The 19318-nt window shown below is 37.6% G+C and overlaps 1 protein-coding gene across 2 annotated transcripts in view; it reads right to left on the bottom strand.

Annotated features, from left to right (window-relative positions):
• Positions 1–19318, bottom strand: part of DIPK1A (divergent protein kinase domain 1A) — a 117578-nt gene that overhangs the window by 39980 nt on the left and 58280 nt on the right. Inside the window, exon 2 of one of the 2 annotated variants that reach the window (XM_043875590.1) lies at positions 13183–13327. The exons of the other annotated variant lie outside the window; for it this stretch is intronic. Coding sequence (XP_043731525.1) covers positions 13183–13260 — 78 coding nt within the window. The 5' untranslated portion in view covers positions 13261–13327. The remainder of the gene's footprint in view (positions 1–13182; positions 13328–19318) is intronic. 2 annotated transcript variants of the gene reach the window in all.

Genomic DNA, 19318 nt, shown 5'->3' with positions numbered 1-19318 from the left:
TTTTTGGAGAGGAAGCTGGATTGATGATGTTCCCAGCAGGGCAGTGGGCATCACCTGTTATATATAAATGACAAAAGGAATGAAACACATTTTTATTCTAGTATGTCATTGAAATTACCGTGATTTGAGGGTAACACAAACTAGTATAAAGGCTTTCATGTGTCCTTTAATTTCTGCAGATCCTGTTGCCTCACATTTTAAAATAAAGATTGAAGAAAAACAGCCATAAATGACATCTGTAGCTACTGACTAATTTTATTTCCCTGTGTGGCACTCACTAAAATGTTCCCAGTGGTCTGTTCTATACCAATTACCTAGACAATCTAGACTTTGATGAAAAAATATAGTTACTGTTTATGACCTTTTTTTTGATGCTGAACTATCCAAAATACTGCCCAGAAGCAAAATTTGTTCTGCTGATTTGGGGCCTAGCTACTTCCCTGGTGGCTTAGCTGGTAAAGAATCCGCCTGCCTGCAATGCGGGAGACCTAGGTTTGATCCCTGGGTTGGGAAGATTCCCTTGAGAAGGGAATGGCTACCCACTCTAGTATTCTGGCCTAGAGAATTCCATGGACTGTATAGTCCATGGGATCACAAAGAGTTGGACACAACTGAGTGACTTTCACTTTCACTTTTCACTAGTGGTACATTGCTTTATTCCAAATTATGCTCCTGAAAGTCATGATAAGAATTTTAGAGAATACACTTATGGCATGATTCTCAACTAGAGTCAGTTTTGCCCCCTGGGGATACCTGGCAGGGTCTAGAACCACAAAGGGTGATTGGAGTCTTGTCTGTTGAGGCCAGAAATGTTGCTAAACATCCTTCAATGCACAGGAGGGCTCCCCACATCAAAGACTTATCTGCCTAAACATCCATAGTGCTAAAGCTGAGAAAACTTGTATTATGGTTACAAAATAAAATGAAAGCAAAGATTATGGGGTTGAAAGAATCAAATTTGTATGACACTATCATTTTATTTTAAATTAGTCTTTAAAGCATAAGCTACTACTTAATTAGAAAAATATAACATCTGTCTGGAAATAATAGAAATAATTATTAATGACTAAATGATTGGCAATATCTTATTATAAATAAAGAAAAATCACTGGAGATGGAAAATATATAAATGATGAAACAAACTCTCTACCAATTCTACTGTAAAGAACAGTGATACTTTTACTTTTTTTTAATATTGTTTGGTTTCACTGTGATAATTTTATTTCATGACAAATCTGAAAACCTATGAACTTATTCAAATAGTTTTACATTAAGTTTTTGAATTAGGCATAAAGAGGCAACACATCAAAATTCAGCTACATAAGACTACTTCTATATTACTTACCTATTTTTCACATTCAACATCATTTATTAGGTTGATGCAAACATAACTACAGTTTCGATCCATTAATTTTTGTTTGCTTTTTCTTTTTAATTAATTTTTTATTGAAGGATAATTGCTTTACAGAATTTTGTTGATTTTTGTCAAACCTCAACATGAATCAGCCATAGGTATACACATATCCCCTCCCTTTTGAACCTCCCTCCCATCTCCCTCCCATTCCAGGTTGATACAGAGCCCCTGTTTGAGTTTCCTGAGCCATACAGCAAATTCCCCTTGGCTATCTATTTTACTTATGGCAATGTAAGTTTCCATGTTACTCTTTCCATACATCTCACCCTCTCCTCCCCTCTCCCCATGTCCATAAATCTATTCTCTATGTTTATTTCTCCATTGTTGCCCTGTAAATAAGTTCTTCAGTACCATTCTTCTAGATGCCATATATGTGTTAGAATATAATATTTATCTTTCTCTTTCTGACTCACTTCACCTGTATAATAGATTCTAGGTTCATCCACCTCATCAGAACTGACTCAAATGTGTTCCTTTTTATGGCTGAGTAATATTCCATTGTGTACATGTACCACAACTTCTTTATCCATTCATCTGTCATTGGACATCTAGGTTGCTTCCATGTTCTAGCTATTGTAAATAGTGCTGCAGTGAACAATGGGATACATGTATCTCTTTCAATTTTGATTTCCTCAGGGTATATGCCTAGGAGTGGGATTGCTGGGTCAGGTCATATGGTGGTTTTATTCCTAACTTTTTAAGGACTCTCCATACCGTTTTCCATAGTGGCTGTATCAATTTACTTTACCACCAACAGTGCAAGAGCATTCCCTTTCCTCCACACCCTCTCCAGCATTTATTGTTTGTAGACTTTTTGATGATGGCCATTCTGACCAATATGGGGTGACATCCCATTGTGGTTTTGATTTTCATTTCTCTAACAATGAGCAATGTTGAGCATCTTTTCATATATTTGTTAGCCATCTGTATGTCTTTTTTGGTCTTTTCCCCACTTTCGGATTGGTTGACTTTTTCTGGCATTAAGTTGTATGAGCTGCTTGTACATTTTGTAAATTAATCCTTTGTCAGTTGTTTCATTTGCTATTATTTTCTCCCATTCTGAGGGTTGTCTTTTCACCTTGCTTATAGTTTCTTTTGCTGTGCAAAAGCTTTTAAGTTTAATCAGGTCCCACTTGTTTACTTTTGTTTTTATTTCTGTTACTCCAGGAGGTGGATCATAGAGGATCTTGCTTTGATTTATGTCACTAAGTGTTCTGCCTATGTTTTCCTCTAAGAATATTATAGTTTCTGGTCTTAAATGTATGTATGGTCTTAAATGTATAGTTTCTGGTCTTAAATCCATTGAGTTTATCTTTGTGTATGGTGTTAGGAAGTGTTCTAATTTCATTCCTTTACGTGTAGCTATCCAGTTTTCCCAGCACCATTTATTGAAGAGGCTGTCTTTGCCCCATTGTATATTCTTGCCTCCTTTATAAAAATAAGGTATCCATAGGTGCATTGGTTTATTTCTGGGCTTTCTATCTTGTCCCACTGGTCTTTAGGGCTTCCCTGGTGGCTCAGAGGGCAAAGTGTCTGCTTGCAATGAGGGAAACCCGGGTTCAATTCCTGGGTCGGGAAGATCCCCTGGAGAAGGAAATAGCAACCCACTCCAGTACCCTTGCCTGGAAAATCCCATGGATGGAGAAGCCTGGTAGGCAACAGTCCATGGGGTCGCAAAGAGTCGGACATGACTGAGCAACTTCACTTTCTTTCTTTCTTTCTTTCTTTTCCACTGGTCTTTATATCTGTTTTTGTGACAGTACCATACTGTCTTGATGACTGGAGCTTTGTGGTATAATCTGAAGTCAGGAAGGTTGATTCCTTCAGCTCCATTCTTCTTTCTCAAGACTGGTTTGGCTATTTGGGGTCTTTTGTATTTCCATATGAATTGTGAAATTTTTTGTTCTAGTTCTGTGAAAAATGCCATTGGTAATTTGGTAGGGATTGCATTGAATCTGTAGTTGTGTTTGGTAGTAATTTTCACAATATTGATTCTTCGACCTGTGAATTTTAAATCATCATCAGTTCAGTTCAGTTCAGTTGCTCAGTTGTGTCCGACTCTTTGTGACCCCATGAATCGCAGCACGCCAGGCCTCCCTGTCCATCACCAACTCCTGGAGGTTACTCAAACTCATGTCCATCGAGTTGGTGATGCCATCCAACCATCTCATCCTCTGTCGTCCCCTTCTCCTCCTGCCCCCAATCCCTCCCAGCATCAGGGTCTTTTCCAATGAATCAACTCTTTGCATGAGGTGGCCCAAGTACTGGAGTTTCAGCCTCAGCATCAGTCCTTCCAATGAACACCCAGGACTGATCTCCTTTAGGATGGACTGGTTGGATCTCCTTGCAGTCCAAGGGACTCTCAAGAGTCTTCTCCAACACCACAGTTCAAAAGCATCAATTTTTCGGCGCTCAGCTTTCTTTATAGTCCAACTCTCACATCCATACATGACCACTGGAAAAACCATAGCCTTGACTAGATGGACCTTTGTTGGCAACTAGGCTTAAACACATCTTTATTAATCAAAATAGGTACCATTACAATCAACACATTTTTGCCAATGAGAAATAACTTCGCTTATTCCTGTAGCGTAAAAATCTGTGCTTTGGGATTCAGTGAACTCTTGGAAAGCACTTTCTGCATCCTTTTGGTTGTGGAACCATTCTCCCTGCAAAAAGTTATCAAGATGCTTGAAGAAGTGGTAGTTAGTTGGTGAGAGGTCAGGTGAATATGGTGGATGAGGCAAAACTTCCTAGCCTAATTCATTCAACTTCTGAAGCATGGGTTATGTGATGTGTGGTGAGGCATTGTTGTGAAGAAGAATTGGGCCCTTTCTGTTGACCAATGCTGGCTGCAGGCGTCGCAGTTTTGTGTATCTCACTGACTTGCTGAGCTTACTTCTCAGATGTAATGGTTTCGCTAGGATTCAGAAAGCTGTAATGGATCAAACTGGCAGCAGACCACCAAACAGTGACCATGCCTTTTTGTGGTGCAAGTTTGGCCTTGGGAAGTGCTTTGGGGCTTCTTCTCAATCCAATCACTGAGCTGGTTGTCACATAAAATCCACTTTCATCACAATCTGATCGAGAAATGCGTTCGTTGTTGTCATGTGGAATAAGAAGACACTTCAAAATGACTATTTTTTTGATTTTCGGTCAGCTCATGAGGCACACACTTATAGAGCTTTTTCACCTTTCCAATTTACTTCAAATGCTGAACGACTATAGAATGGCCAATGGTGACTTCTTGTGTAGTAGTAAGAGGATCAGCTTCGATGATTGCCCTCAGTTGGTTGTTGTCACCTGCCAATGGCCAGCCACTATGCTCGTCTTCAAGGCTTTCGTTGTCTTTGCAAAACTTCTCGAACCACCACTGCACTGTACATTTGTTAGCAGTTTTTAGGCCCAATGTGTTGTTGATGTTGTGAGTTGTCTCCAATGCTTTATGACCCATTTTGAACTCAAATGAGAAAATTGCTCAAATTTGCTTTTTGTCTAACATCATGTCCCTAATCTAAAAATAAATATAAAATAAACAGCAAGTAATAAGTCAATAGCAAAAAAAAAAAATGTAAAATGAGAAATGTGCATTAAAATTATGTATAACATAACCACATTTGTTTAAGAATGCATTCCAATATCAAAGGCAAATTTACAATGCAAAAAACTGCAATTACTTTTGCACCAACCTAATACAAACATAAAGCACAAAGCCCACCTGCTTTATCCCTAAGTACTCCCCATACAGATGTTCTTAATTGTGAAAAGTAAGGAAGAAAAATCTCTCTCACACTTTGGTTAATATATGAACACTCAGAAAATCTAACAAACTGGTACGGTTATCACTTGTAAAAACTCAAATACAATGATTTCATCATTTCATAGAAAAAGCTGAGATGAGCTTGCTATTTTTTGAGATTGGTTTACAACATTTATATAAGTTTCATGTGTACAATGTATTTTTACTCAAGTTTTTCAATAACCACTTACTCTTAAATAAACTTCAAAAATCTTTTTTTCCCTTTATTGTTATATTAACAATACTGTAGCTAGCTAACTTTTACTGCTAAATATTTAGGAGCAATGTGGCTGGAAAAAACTAAAGTTAAAATTATTGACACATCCTTAAATATAACTGTACCCTTTTTTTTTTTTAATGAACTCTAGATGTTTATAATAATACTTGAGCATGAAAAACATGCTGGCTGTAAAAAATAGAAATATAAAGAAACCATTTAATAAGGTAAATATTGTATACCACAACACCTCCAGATCAACTTTGTTTGGAATGGATCCTATACCTTTACTAAAGGTTGTCTCACTGCTTAGTTGGAGGGTTATGGGAAAACCATTAAGAAAATTATCTAAATGTATCTAAACTCTCTTAGTGCTAATGTTCATAAACATCAAGAAACAGTTACGATGTTTAACCAAAGAAACACACAAAAAAAGAACTTTCCTGTTGTTCCACACAAGGAAGATCTTGAGTTTTTATAAGTTAAAAATAGTGAAAAGAAAGGTTCTAAAAATATCTATGCTCCCCAGCTTGTCCTGAGCATGAAAATACTTTTTTATGACAAAACTTTAGAGGTGAATTCCTTGTCAAAGGGCATTATTAGCCTATTGATCAGAGTTTTAGCATTCTTTATCTAAGAGCTGAGTTTTCACTTTTATAGAAAGAACTGTCATTATTCTCTGATCCAAATTCTAAAGGTTTTATTTGCATGAGCATATTCCCTGTTCTGATTTTATTAGAACTCTAGAAATAAAATTCTAACAAGGAGCAGATAATTTTCACATTTTCTGCATGCTGATTCATATTTTTTACAGCTTAGGGGGCTGACAGCATCAAAAAAGCAGAATATTTTTCCTTGGGGAACTAATTGCATGCAGCGATCCTGAAGCCTGTGGCTGATTTCAATAGCAAATTAATATCTCAAAGTGTCAAAGCATGGGGAAATGTTCATGATACGGTAAGAGGAAAAAATCAACTTTCAAAACAGCATATATGATATGTCAAAACAGCATATATGATATGTTCCCAATTTTGCTTCAAAAAAAAAAAAAAGAGAGAGAGAGAGAGAGAAAAGTCACCAACAGACTGTAGAAACTGCAAGGAATAAATCAAAATGTCAAGGGTGGTTATTTCAAAATGTCAAAAGTGGTGGGATTATGAATGATTTTTAGTTTTCTCTCTATTATACAGATTTTCTATAATGAATATATATTACACTATAGATATGTATGTAGATGCACATAGTTTTTTTTCATATAAGTGCTTTAGCATATCTATTTAAAAACATATCTCTAGGATCTAGAAGTCTCCTGAGTGCTTTTTGAAAATTTCTTTTTTAAAACTTGGAAATAAATCCTTCATATAGAATTGTTTAAAATACATCCCTGGTGGTAATGTGGTTAGGAATCTGCCTGCCAATGTAGGGGACATGGGTACGACCCCTGGTCTGGGAAGGTTCCATATGTCGCGGTGCAACTAAGCCTGTGTGCCACAGCTACTGAGCCCACAGGCCTACAGCCTGTGTTCCTCAACAAGGGAAGCCACTGCAGTGAGAAGCTCGTGCACCGCAACCTAGAGTAGCCCACCTTCACCGCAACTACAGAAAGCAACAGAGATCCAGTGCAGCCACAGATAAGTTAAAAATACACGAGTGTAACTTAAATTATAATTAGAAAGCAAATACCCATGTAACTACCACTTGTGTTAAGAAACAGTTTCTCTAGTGCCTTCACGGACCTCCATGTGACTTCTTCAATAAAGGGTTAATTAACATGCACCTGACTTCAATGATAATCATATATGTGCTTTCCTATGTGGTTTAACCATTGACCATGTATGCCTAAAATGCAGAATTTGATGTTCATTACTCTTGAACTTTATAGATATAGAAGCATATACCATGTACTGTGACTTGCATTTTTCTCTGATGCATTTTCCCCTTCCCCTCCCGTGTTCATACATTTGTTCCTGTTTTGCAAATAATATCATCTATACCAGTTTTCTAGATTCCACATATGCATTGATATACAATATTTTTCTCTTTCTGACTTACTTCACTGACAGTTTCTAGGTTTATTCCACATTTCTATCAATGACCCATACAATGGAGTAATATTCCATTGTATATCTGTACTACATCTTTTTTTATAGTTACATTTTATTTATTGATTTATTATTTGTTTTGGGTCTTCGTTGTTGCATTCAGGCTTTCTCTAGTTGGGAACAGGGGCTATCCTTATGCTTCTCGTTGTGGTGCCTCTCTTGTTGCACAGCACGGGCTCTGGGCGCTTGGAATTCAGCAGATGTAGCACACAGGCTTCAGCGATGGCCGCTCCAGGGCACTAGAGAGCGGGCTCAGGAGCTGTGGCACACAGGCTTGGCTGCTCCATGGCATGTGGAATCCTCTCCAACCAGGGACCGAACCCATGTGCCCTGCATTGGCATGGCAGGCAGACTCTCAACCACTGGATCACCAGGGAAGTCCCTACCATATCTTCTTTATCCATTTCTCTGTTGATGGGCATTTAGGTTGCTTCCCATATTCTGGCTATTGTAAATAGTGCTGCAATGAACAATGTGGTACATGTGTCTTTTTTGATTATGGTTTCCTCTGGCTATATGTCTAGTAATGGGACTGCTGGGTCACACGGTAGTTCTATTTTTAGTTTTTTTTTTTTTTTTTTTTTAAGTTTTTTAAGGAACCTCCATACTCTTCTTCTTACTGGCTGTATCAACTTATATTCCCACCAACAGTGCAGGAGGGTTCCTTTTTCTAATCAATATACAGAAATCTCTTGCATTCCTATACACCAAGAACAAACAATCAGAAAGAGAAATTAAGGAAACAATTCCATTTACCACTGCAACAGAAAGAATACAATACCTATGAATAAACCTACCTAAGGAGGCAAAAGACCTGTGTACACAGAAAACTATAAGATACTGATGAAAGAAATCAAACACAACACAAACAGATGGAGAGATATACCATGAATTGGATTAATCAATATTGTGAAAATGATTATACTATCCAAAGTGATCTACAGATTCAATGCAACCCCTATCAAATCACTAATGGCATTTTTCACAGAACTATTACAGAAAATTTTACAATTTGTATGGAAAAACAAAAGACCCCAAATAGTCAAAGCAATATTGAGAAAGAAAAATGGAGCTGAGGAAATCAGGCTATACTACCTTGAGACTATTTGAGACACAGATGCATAGAACAGTCTTTTGGACTCTGTGGGAGAAGGCAAGGGTGGGATGATTTGAGAGAATAGCATCGAAACATGTATATTATCCTATGTGAAACAGATCGCCAGTCCAGGTTCGATGCATGAGACAGGGTGCTCAGGGCTGGTGCACTGGGATGACCCTGAGAGATGGGATGGGGAGGGAGGCAGAAGGGGGGTTCAGGATGGGGAACACATGTGCACCCATGGCTGATTCATGTCAATGTATGGCAAAAACCACTACAATATTGTAAAGTAATTAGCCTCCAATTAAAATAGATTAATTAATTTTTTAAAAAAAGACTATTCAACAAAGCTACAGTAATCAAGAAAGTGTCGTACTGAATCATGGTAATCCCATAATCCCAAGATCCCTGTCAGTTACTGCTTTAGGGAATTTAAAAAAAAAACAGAAAAAGGAAAAAAAGAGAGAGAGTATGGTACTGGCACACACACACAAAAAAAAACAGAAATGAAGACCAAAGGAACACGATAGAACACCCAGAGGTAAACCCACACACCTATGGTCACCTAATCTATAACAAAGGAGGCTGTGGTTGGTGCGGGGAAAACTGGACAGCTATGTGTAAAAGAATAAAATTACAACCTAACACCATACACAAAAATAAACTCAAAATGAATTAAAGACCTGAATGTGAGGCCAGACACTATAAAACTCTTGGAGGCAGAATAGGCAGAACACTCTCTGACATAAATCGCAACAGGATCTTTTTTGACTCACCTCCTAGAGTAATAAAAATAAACTAATGGGGTCTAATTAAACTTAAAACTTTTGCACAGCAAACAAGATGAAAAGACAACCCTCAGAATGGGAGAAAATATTTGCAAATGAAACAACTGACAAAGGATTAATCTCCAAAATACACAAATGGTTCATGTAGCTCAATATTAAAAAAACAATCAATCCAATCAAAAAATGGGCAGAAGACCTAAATAGACATTTCTCCAAAGAAGATATATAGATGGCCAACAAACACATGAAAAGATGCTCAGCATCACTAATTATTAGAGAAATGCAAATCAAAACTATAGTGAGGGGTCACCTCATGTCGGACAGAATGGTCATCATCAAAAAAATCTACAAACAGTAAATTCTGGAGAGGGTGCTGCTGCTTTAGGGACCACAAGCCAGGCACATGTTTAAAAGAGTGTAAGACCAGAAAAACAAAGCAAAGCCATCCCTAAGAAGGCACACAGAAGGCTTTTAATGAACAAATAACCTGCATTTTATGGAGCACATGCAAGGGAGATGCAGTCCCTATTAGCACTCTACATAAAAGGAATATTAGCATTTTCAAGAGCAAAGGAACTCAGTCACGGAGTTCTTCAACATCCCAGTACAGAAGACAGGGGTTAAGAAAGCTAAGTATTCCCATTTTCTATTGTTATATAATAAACTATCCCCAAACCCAGAGGCTTACAAAAATACTTATGTCTCTCGTGGTTCTGAGTTGATTGGACTGAGCTGGTCAGTCAAGTTTTCCATGAATTCATGATCAGGGCTGAAGACATGTGACAAAGGACTGACTGGGCTGGACACACGTGTGGCTGTTTCACTCCCATGCCCAGTCCCTTGGCTGGAGTAGCTGGAAAAGCTGCAAATGGCAAGCTGGCCTCCTTCTGAGCATGGTGCTCAGGGTAGTTAGGCTTCTTACATGATGGCTGGGTTACCCCAGGACAACTGTTCCCAGAGACCAAGGAGGAAGCGGCATCGTTTCTGCCCCACTCTCACGGTTACACAGGGCCAGATCAGATGGACTGTCGGGGGCACTCCATAAGGGCATGCATACCAGGAGGCAGGGCTACTGCAGGGTCATCTTTGGAGATTAGCTGCCATTCCCAGATAGAATCAGCAAAGCAGGGTCTAAGGGTGAAGATAAAAACAAGTAGAAGTCCTAGCCAGAACAGACGATCTTGGCCATTCAGATTTAGGTTTCTTCCTTCTTCCTTAACCAGGCATAACTGGATTTCAATTAAAATCCATTCATAGTATCTGTAGTTGTATATATGTTTAAGCTTATTAAATACAGTTTTCATTCCATATCATGAGCTCAGTAACTATCAACAAATCTTTATTTATTTTGGGGGGCCACACCCTGCATCGTGCAGGATCTTAGTTCTGTGACCAGGGATTGAACCTGTGGCCCCTGCAATGGAAGGACAGAAACTTAACCACTAGACTGTCAGGGAAGTCTCAACAACTCTTTAGCTTATACACATGAAGTTCCAGTTTAAAGAACTGCTTGAAATGTGTCCAAATACGATTCATGTTGCCTTAGCAACATTTGGGGACTCAGAATGGGCAAATCAGGTGTTCATTTTCCCTTTTTAGTACTATACTGGGTCTAGAACTTAGTAAACATACAATATCCACAGGTAAATCTTACATGGGAATCCCAGTGGGCACTTAAATTCAGTAAGGATTCACTCACTAAAAATAAAGTTTAGCTACGTTTTACCTAAACTCAAAGGTTAAAAAGAATGGTCCCTTTAAACTTCAGACTCTGAAGTACATTTTAGGGGTAATTTGATTTGGGATAATTACCTCTAGGTTGTACAATCTGATTAATATAATCTGCAACAGAGTTTAGAATCTTAGTGTACCCAGAGGCTGATTAGAATTAGATGAAACTTGATTACTCTAAAGGGTCTTAAAAAGGAAATTTAAAAAAAAAAAAAAAGGAAATTAATGTTAGCTAATATTCTGTGAGACTGATGAACATGATGGCTGGGTTCTGAAACTTCCTTTCCCAGGATTCATCTGTGTGACTTTCAGACACAGTGGCAATTAAACATTGAAACCCAACCTCTCTCTGATGCTTGAGAAAAGCAGATGTGTATGTTCAAATACTGAGGTGGTCAGAGCAAGGGTGGGGCAGGTTGTTTACCTCTGAGCAACAACATTTTGCCTTTCTATCACTGAAAGGACTGTGGTTGCTCTGGAACTGTGGTCAGAAAGGAGCCAGTTTCTTCAATCCGAAAGGCACGTGGGGATTCTGTTCACACTGGTTGGTACCCTACCACGTATTTCCAGGAGCCCTGGAGAAGGACAATTTTACTTTAAAAATACAATGGTTGTAAAGTGTCTATCTAGTCCATTCTAATCAGATATCTCTGAAGGTAAACTCACAGTTTGTGAAGCAATTAAAACAGAAGTGACATATAAATGGTAACTACGACAGTTAGAATAGTCCTCAGTAGACCTGGATTCTATTTTTTTTTTTCTCATCAGAGCACTTTCATACCAGGAAACAGTACACACATAGTATAGAAAAAATGGACAACAAAGAATTATGTAATTTCAGCTAAAAGATAAGTCCTGGGATGCAATGTATAGCATTAGTGACCATGGACTGTAGCCCGCCAGATTCCTCTGTCCATGGAATTCTCCAGGCAAGAATAGTGGAGTGAGTAGCCATTCCCTTCTCCAGAGGATCTTCCCGACCCAGGGATTGAACCTGGGTCTCCTGAATTGCAGGCAGATTCTTTACCATCTAAGCCCACCAGGGAAGCTCATAGTTAACAACACTGTATTGTATATTTGAAAGTTGCTAAGAGAGGAGATCTTGAAAGTTCTCATCACAAGAAAAAACTGTAACTATGTGAGGAGATGGATGTTAACTAATCTATGTGGTGATCACTTTGCAGTATATACACACATCAAGTCATTTTGTTGTACACCTAAAATTAATACATTATATGTTAATTATAACTCAATAAAAAATACTTATGTTAACAAAGTATAATAAACAATCCAGTTTTGGTGTATTTATTTCATAGCTGTTGTATAATATACTTATATAATCTATATTATCTTGTAAGAAAAATAAAATTGGAGTCAAATGATAAATGTCATTTATCACTTTTTTCACTTAACATAATATTAAAACACATTCTTAGGCCATGACATAGTCTTGACATTTAAAAAATATGATATTTAAATGAATGCATAACATTTTACAGTATGGTATGCCATACATTATGGGTATTTAACCTTATTTCTATCATTGAACATTTTATTATTTCCAATACTGTGGTCTATTAATAGTAAAAACATTATTAATGAGAGCCAATATTTACTAGTGTTGCACTGTACCAGGAACTGTTATCTTCATAAAAAGTCTGATCTGGTGTGGTATATTGGCCAGGGGTAAGAAAACTATGGTCCATGAGCCAAATCCTGTCTGCTACCTGGTTTTGCAAGTCATCTTATTGGAACACAGCCAGCCCCTGTGGTGATTTACTATCTAAAGGTGCTTTAATGCTATAAACTGCAGAGTTGAGTGGTTGCAACAGAGACCATCTGACCAGCAGAGCCCCAAATATTTATTATCTGGCTCCTTATAGTTTATCAGCCCTTGAATTGTAAATATTCATTTCTTCCCCCCCACCCCTACTTTCCCTGCCTCATTGATGTTGGCCTTGGCCATGTGACTTGCTTTGGTAAATGTTTATTAGTAGAGGCGATGCAAAGCAAAATGTACAATAAGACTTGCCTCTTTATGCTTCAGGCCTTGCCAAAAGAAGAACAGGTCCTGGCAGTCCACACATTCCAGGAGAGTAAGCGACACCATAGCCCACCTGAACCAAACCCACAGCCTGGAGCCAATCTCAGCCTAGAAAAGTTGAACTCCAGCTGATCTGTTGGACGTACAAGTGAGAAATAAATGCTCATTATGTGTCACTGAGTTTCGGGGGCAATTTGTTATGCAGCATTGCTGTGGCAGCAACAGATACCGGACACTTCCTTACTCTTAAATCTCCTTGTAAGAACTCTATGAGTGGGCACTATTCTTTGTTTTACAGATGGAGATTAAAGCAAGGCTATATGAGTGGATCACAAAAAAATGTGGGAAATTCTTAAAGAGATGGGAACACCAGACCACCTTACCTGCCTCCTGAGAAATCTGTATGCAGGTTAAGAAGCAACAGTTAGAACTGGACATGGAACAACAGACTGGTTCCAAATTGGGAAAGGGGTACATCAAGGCTGTATATTGTCACTCTGCTTATTTAACTTCTTTGCAGAGTACATCATGAGAAATGCTGGGCTGGATGAAGCACAAGCTGGAATCAATATTGCCAGGAGAAATATCAATAACCTAAGATATGCAGATAACACCATCCTTAAGGCAGAAAACGAAGAGGAACTAAAGACCCTCTTGATCAAAGTGAAAGAGGAGAGTGAAAAAGTTGACTTAAAACCCAACATTCAAAAAACGAAGATCATGGCATCTGGTCCCATCACTTCATGGCAAATAGATGGGGAAACAATGGAAACAGTGACAGATTGTACTTTCTTGGGCTCCAAAATCACTGCAGATGATGATTGCAGCCATGAAATTAAAAGATGCTTGCTCTTTGGAAGAAAAGCCATGACCAACCTAGACAGCATATTAAAAAGTGGAGACATTACTTTGATGACAAAGACCCGTCTAGTCAAAGCTATATTTTCTCCAGTAATTATGTATGGATGTGAGAGTTGGGCCATAAAGAAAGCTGACCACTGAAGAATTGATGCTTTTGAACTGTGGTGTTGGAGAAGACTCTTGAGAGTCCCCTGGACTGCAAGGAGATCCAACCAGTCCATCCTGAAGGAAATCAGTCCTGAATATTCATTGGAAGGACTGATGCTGAAGCTGAAACTCCAATACTTTGGCCACCTAATGTGAAGAACTGACTCACTGGAAAAGATCCCGATACTGGGAAAGCTTGAAGGCAGGAGGAGAAGGGGACAACAGAGGATGAAATGGTTGGATAGCATCACTGACTCAATGGACCTGAGTTTGAGTAAGCTCCAGGAGTTGTTGATAGACAGGGAGGCCTGGCGTGCTGCAGTCCATGGGGTCGCAAAGAGGCAGATATGACTGAGCAACTGAACTGAACTGATAAGAGTAGTAAATAGGAGAACAAATATTTGAATTGAGAAAACTTAGCTTCAGAGTCTGTACCCTCTATTCTGCTGCCTATTGTATTAAATACATAAATACTTGCTTGAGTTTTTGATTATTTTTCTCAAGAAAGATTTCAGCGAAAAAAAAAAAAAGATTTCAGCGAGAAAATTTCTAGGTTAAAGGATACATGGTTTTAAAAAGTTAATGATATATATTGTTACACCATTTTCCAAAAAGCTTCAACAATTAACACTCACTGGTTTTTCAAATGCAGTTTTTTCACCTATTGCAGCATCAAATTCTATAGGCAATCACATTTTTACTTTTATTTACAGTTACAGTTTCAGAACAGTAGCCTTGACTTTTATTAATATGCTCTCTGAATCTTTAGCACTAGCTCTGACAAAAGCTCAGGTATACATAGATCAGTGGGGCACTGAATAGAGCTGGTGAATGATAATCTCAGGATTTATAAAATGCAGAATTTCAGGGATGTATCCAGGAAGTTTATTTCAAAGTTATAATAGGAGGCAAGACAGCTAGTCAAATTTTAAAGTACCCAAGAGGTAGAGATGACCTTGGTCAAATTCAGACATGTTAAGAGTTACTGTGGTTGACTACCTAAGGCCTGATTTAAGTACATTATTCTAAAGAATAATTAGAAGCACAGAAGAATCGAAGATGGGCCTTCAATTTATATGAGCCTGAATAAGGAGAAATGTGGCCTTCCACTGCCCATAGCTGTCTCACAGAGGACAGAGAGGTCACAGAAGCTTTGGAGTGAATATCGCCAACATCGGATGATCCTCTTTCCAGTTCAATAGTAAAATGTTGATAGCTGTAGCAGTTTTAAAATTAAGTATTATTGTAGAATAATACTTAAAAGTCTATTTAGAACGATAAGACCTTTTTTCAAAAATATTACACATTATGCAAACCAGATGGCCATCTCTAATTTTGAAATTTCTCAGACAGGTGTTAATCTAAAACTGCCTTCCCACTTCTCTCCTAAATTCCAAAGAAAGCTAAAAACAAAACAAAACAAAATCTATAGAAAATGCTTCAGAGACAGACGACAGCTATTTTGATCATAGCGATTTTCACACAGAAGAAAAGGAACTGACTTATAAAGAAAATGCACTGGGACAGTTTCCAAATGAAAATGCTTTCGCCTGCACTGTGGATAGTTCTGCGCCTACTTGAGGCATGGGTTTGTTTGTATTTTTTTAAGCTAAGAGGAACTAGCACGTTTTAATATATTTACAGGAAGTCAGTATAAAGAGATAACCTGAAGACAGTAAGGTGTTGGCAGATTAATAGTACAAAGTTTCTAAGAGGTGAGAAGAGAGGAGACCCAGAACAGAGATGAAGAGACAGCGACTCCACTGTGCCCAAAGGAAAGAAGGAAAGGAGTGTGCACTTGTGTGTGTATGTGTGTGTGTGTGGCTCCGAGTTGTCAGCTGGGATCGTTTCTATCAGATGACTTATGTCTTCTCTGTCTTTGAGAATAAAGGAAGAGAGAAACCTAAAACAGAGAAATCACTATAACCTAGATTCATTCTTGCAACTAATTTGAACTTATAAAACATTTCAAACATACAGAAAAATTGTCTGTATAGAAAAATAGAAGGGGGGAGAGATTAATTGGGAATTGGGACTGACATGTACACACAACTATATATAAAATAGATAACTAATAAGGACCTACTGTATAGCACAGGAAACTCTACCCAATACTCTTGTGATGACCTATATGGGAAAAGAATCTAAAAAAGAGTAGACATGTATAACTGATTCACTTTGCTATTCAGCAGAAACTAACACAACATTGTAAATCAACTGTACTCAAAAAATTTTTAAAGAGGAAAACAGAGAAAAATGACATAAAAGATATCTCTGTATCTACCATAAATGTAAACAGATGTCAATAGTTTGCCATATTAATTTAAAACTCTTTTAAGAAGAAATATAATGTTATGACCAAACCTTAACTCTCTCCCCTTATATTCATTATCTTAACTTTCATCCTCAGAGGAAATCATTATCTATCTTTCCCATGTATATTTTTGCATTTTGCCACATGAAGTACCAAGTTATATATAATACATGGTGTTATATGCTTTACACTGTGAAGCACACAAAATTATAATAAAAGCTGCATATCAAAATGAGGTGTCCAAGAAAACACATGCATTAAAAGTCAAAAGGGCCAGGGCTGGCTCTCTGACTTCAACCCCCAGTAAGATGGGGTTATTAGAGAGGGATGATTTGCAAGAGGTTTCTTTGAAGAGATGTATTGCTCTCCTATAAATACTCTTGAAAGGAAGAGTAGGGTTGATCCTTCCTTGCCCCAAGCCTAGAGGGAGGGGCTTCCACAGGACAACTCGTTAGCTCAAAGCATGCACTCAGGAGTTGGACTGGACTCCGCTCTAAGCCTGAAGAATTCTCAAATGAATATGTTTTAATTGTTTGAGGAGGCAGAGCAGAGGGAGACCCATCAGATTTCAACAAGCAAACTGAGCACCCCCCAAAATTAAAACAGGACGATTTCTTTGCATCTGCTTTTCAACAACCGTCACTTAAAGTGACTACTACAGTTTGGGGGAAAAAGGATAAGGATGGGTCAATTACTTTAGATGGAACTTCATTTACAAAAAATAAGGAATCAATGAGTACATTATTTTCAGAGTTTATAAATCATTCACCCTAGCAGAGCATTCCCTTCATACAGTCTATGAAACTAAAACAGAAGTTTTTGCCTTTTTTATAAAGTAAATCATGAGTGGTTTCAGGCAAGTCAAGTAGTTTAGAGATGGGCAGGACTCCTTCAACATGAATAAGAACCAAAGGCAAGTTCCTTTTTGTTCAAAGCTCTTGTTGATTCAGAGTAAATACATACTCAGTTTAATAAAAAATTTTCAACACATGGGTGTTCGAAAAATTTTATCAGTAGTTTGCTCTTAAAATTCTCACCTAATCACGACTCCTCCATGCCACAAAGCAACTGAAAGTGTTATTGATTGATTGTAAAAATTATAATTCAATGTTTCTCAAAGCATAATCTATTGTTTTTTTTAATCAAAATCAGCTGATTTTTTTTTTATGCAGGTTGCCAGGACTTACCCCCAGATCTAGGGTTTCCCTGGTAGCCCCACGGAAGATTCTGCCTGCAAGGCAGGAGATTCAGGTTCGATCCCTGGGTTTGGAAGATTACCCTGGAGAAGGAAATGGCTACCCACCCCAGTATTCTTACCTGGAGAATTCCATAGACAGAGGAGCCTGGCGGGCTACAGTCCATGGGGTCACAAAGAGTTGAGACATGACTGAGCAACTAACACCCACCCCACCACACACCCCCAGATCTACTCAATCAGAGTCCTTACAGATGAAGCTTGGGAATATGCATTTTAAAAGTTCCCCAGATTATTCATATTAAATTTGGGGGGAAAGAGTTGTAGACACAAGCTAAATAAATAATAACCTCTCAGGAAGGCCCTGTCTAGTTTACTAAAATGGACTTATATTGAACAACTACTTAACTGGCAATAGTGCCAGAACTAGAATGCATCATTCAAGCTCCCTTCCATCCCAAGATTTTATTAAACCATAAATGATTTATTATGAGTTGTAATAGTTATTATTAATAAAAGGAATATACTAAAGCTCTTAAAATTAGAACCAATAATTTAGTTATTTAAAATTGGATTTCAATTTTGTATGCTTTTTATTCTGAGATAATTGTAGAATCACATGCAGTTGTAAGAAATAATACCGAGATCCCTTTGCCCAGTTTTCCCAATAGTAACATTTTGCAAAATTATAATATCACAATCATGATAATGATAGATGATTTCTGGATCTGCTATTTTACTTGTATTCACTTTTATGTGTGTCAATGAATTTAGTTCCATTTAGTTTTATTACATGTAGCTTTGTGTATCCACGACTATAGTCAAGTATACACCAATTCCATCACTACAAAGATCTCCATGCTGCACTTTTATAACCACATTCACTTTTATCCCCTCCTCTGATTCCTTGGCAGCCAGGAAGTATTTATGTATCACAGTTTCTTTAATCATTTACCTAATGAAGGATATCTGGACTGATTCCAGCTTTAGAGTATTACAAATGAAGGTCCTGGGAGCATTCATTGACATGTTTTTGTGTGCAAAGAAGTTTCCATTTCTCTGGAATAAATGCTCCAAAATGTAATTGCTGGGCTGTATGGCAGTTACACATTTAGATTTTCAATGAATCTGCCAGCCTATTTTCCAGAGTGGCTATACCATTTTATATTTCCACCTCAATGTATGAGGAGCCAGTTCCTCTGCATTCCTATCAACACTTGGTGTCATCACTGACCGATTCCAATTTGCTTTCATGACACCATTGCACATTTTAATAATGAGGAATGATATGTATCAAGATACTTATTAGAAATAGCAACAGATTTAGGATGAAACTCTTTGGGTTCCTGCCCCATTCCCATCACTTACTAATATGACAAATAGATTTGTGGACATTAATTTTTTAAATTATGATTTAAAACTTACAAATGATATATATGTGTATATTAAAAAATATATCAATATTTACTAGCATGTCAAACATTCATGGACTTTTTAAAATAAGACAATACACATCTCATACCTCTAAAGAATTCCCTTTATTGTAAAGGGAAAACAGCAGAGAAAAAAAGTTTTCTATGAAAATATAGATGTAATTTTCAAAATAT

The sequence above is a fragment of the Cervus elaphus genome, chromosome 20, assembly GCF_910594005.1.
Source record: "Cervus elaphus chromosome 20, mCerEla1.1, whole genome shotgun sequence".
NCBI lineage: Eukaryota > Metazoa > Chordata > Mammalia > Artiodactyla > Cervidae > Cervus > Cervus elaphus.
This window is presented reverse-complemented; position numbering and strand designations above follow the sequence as displayed.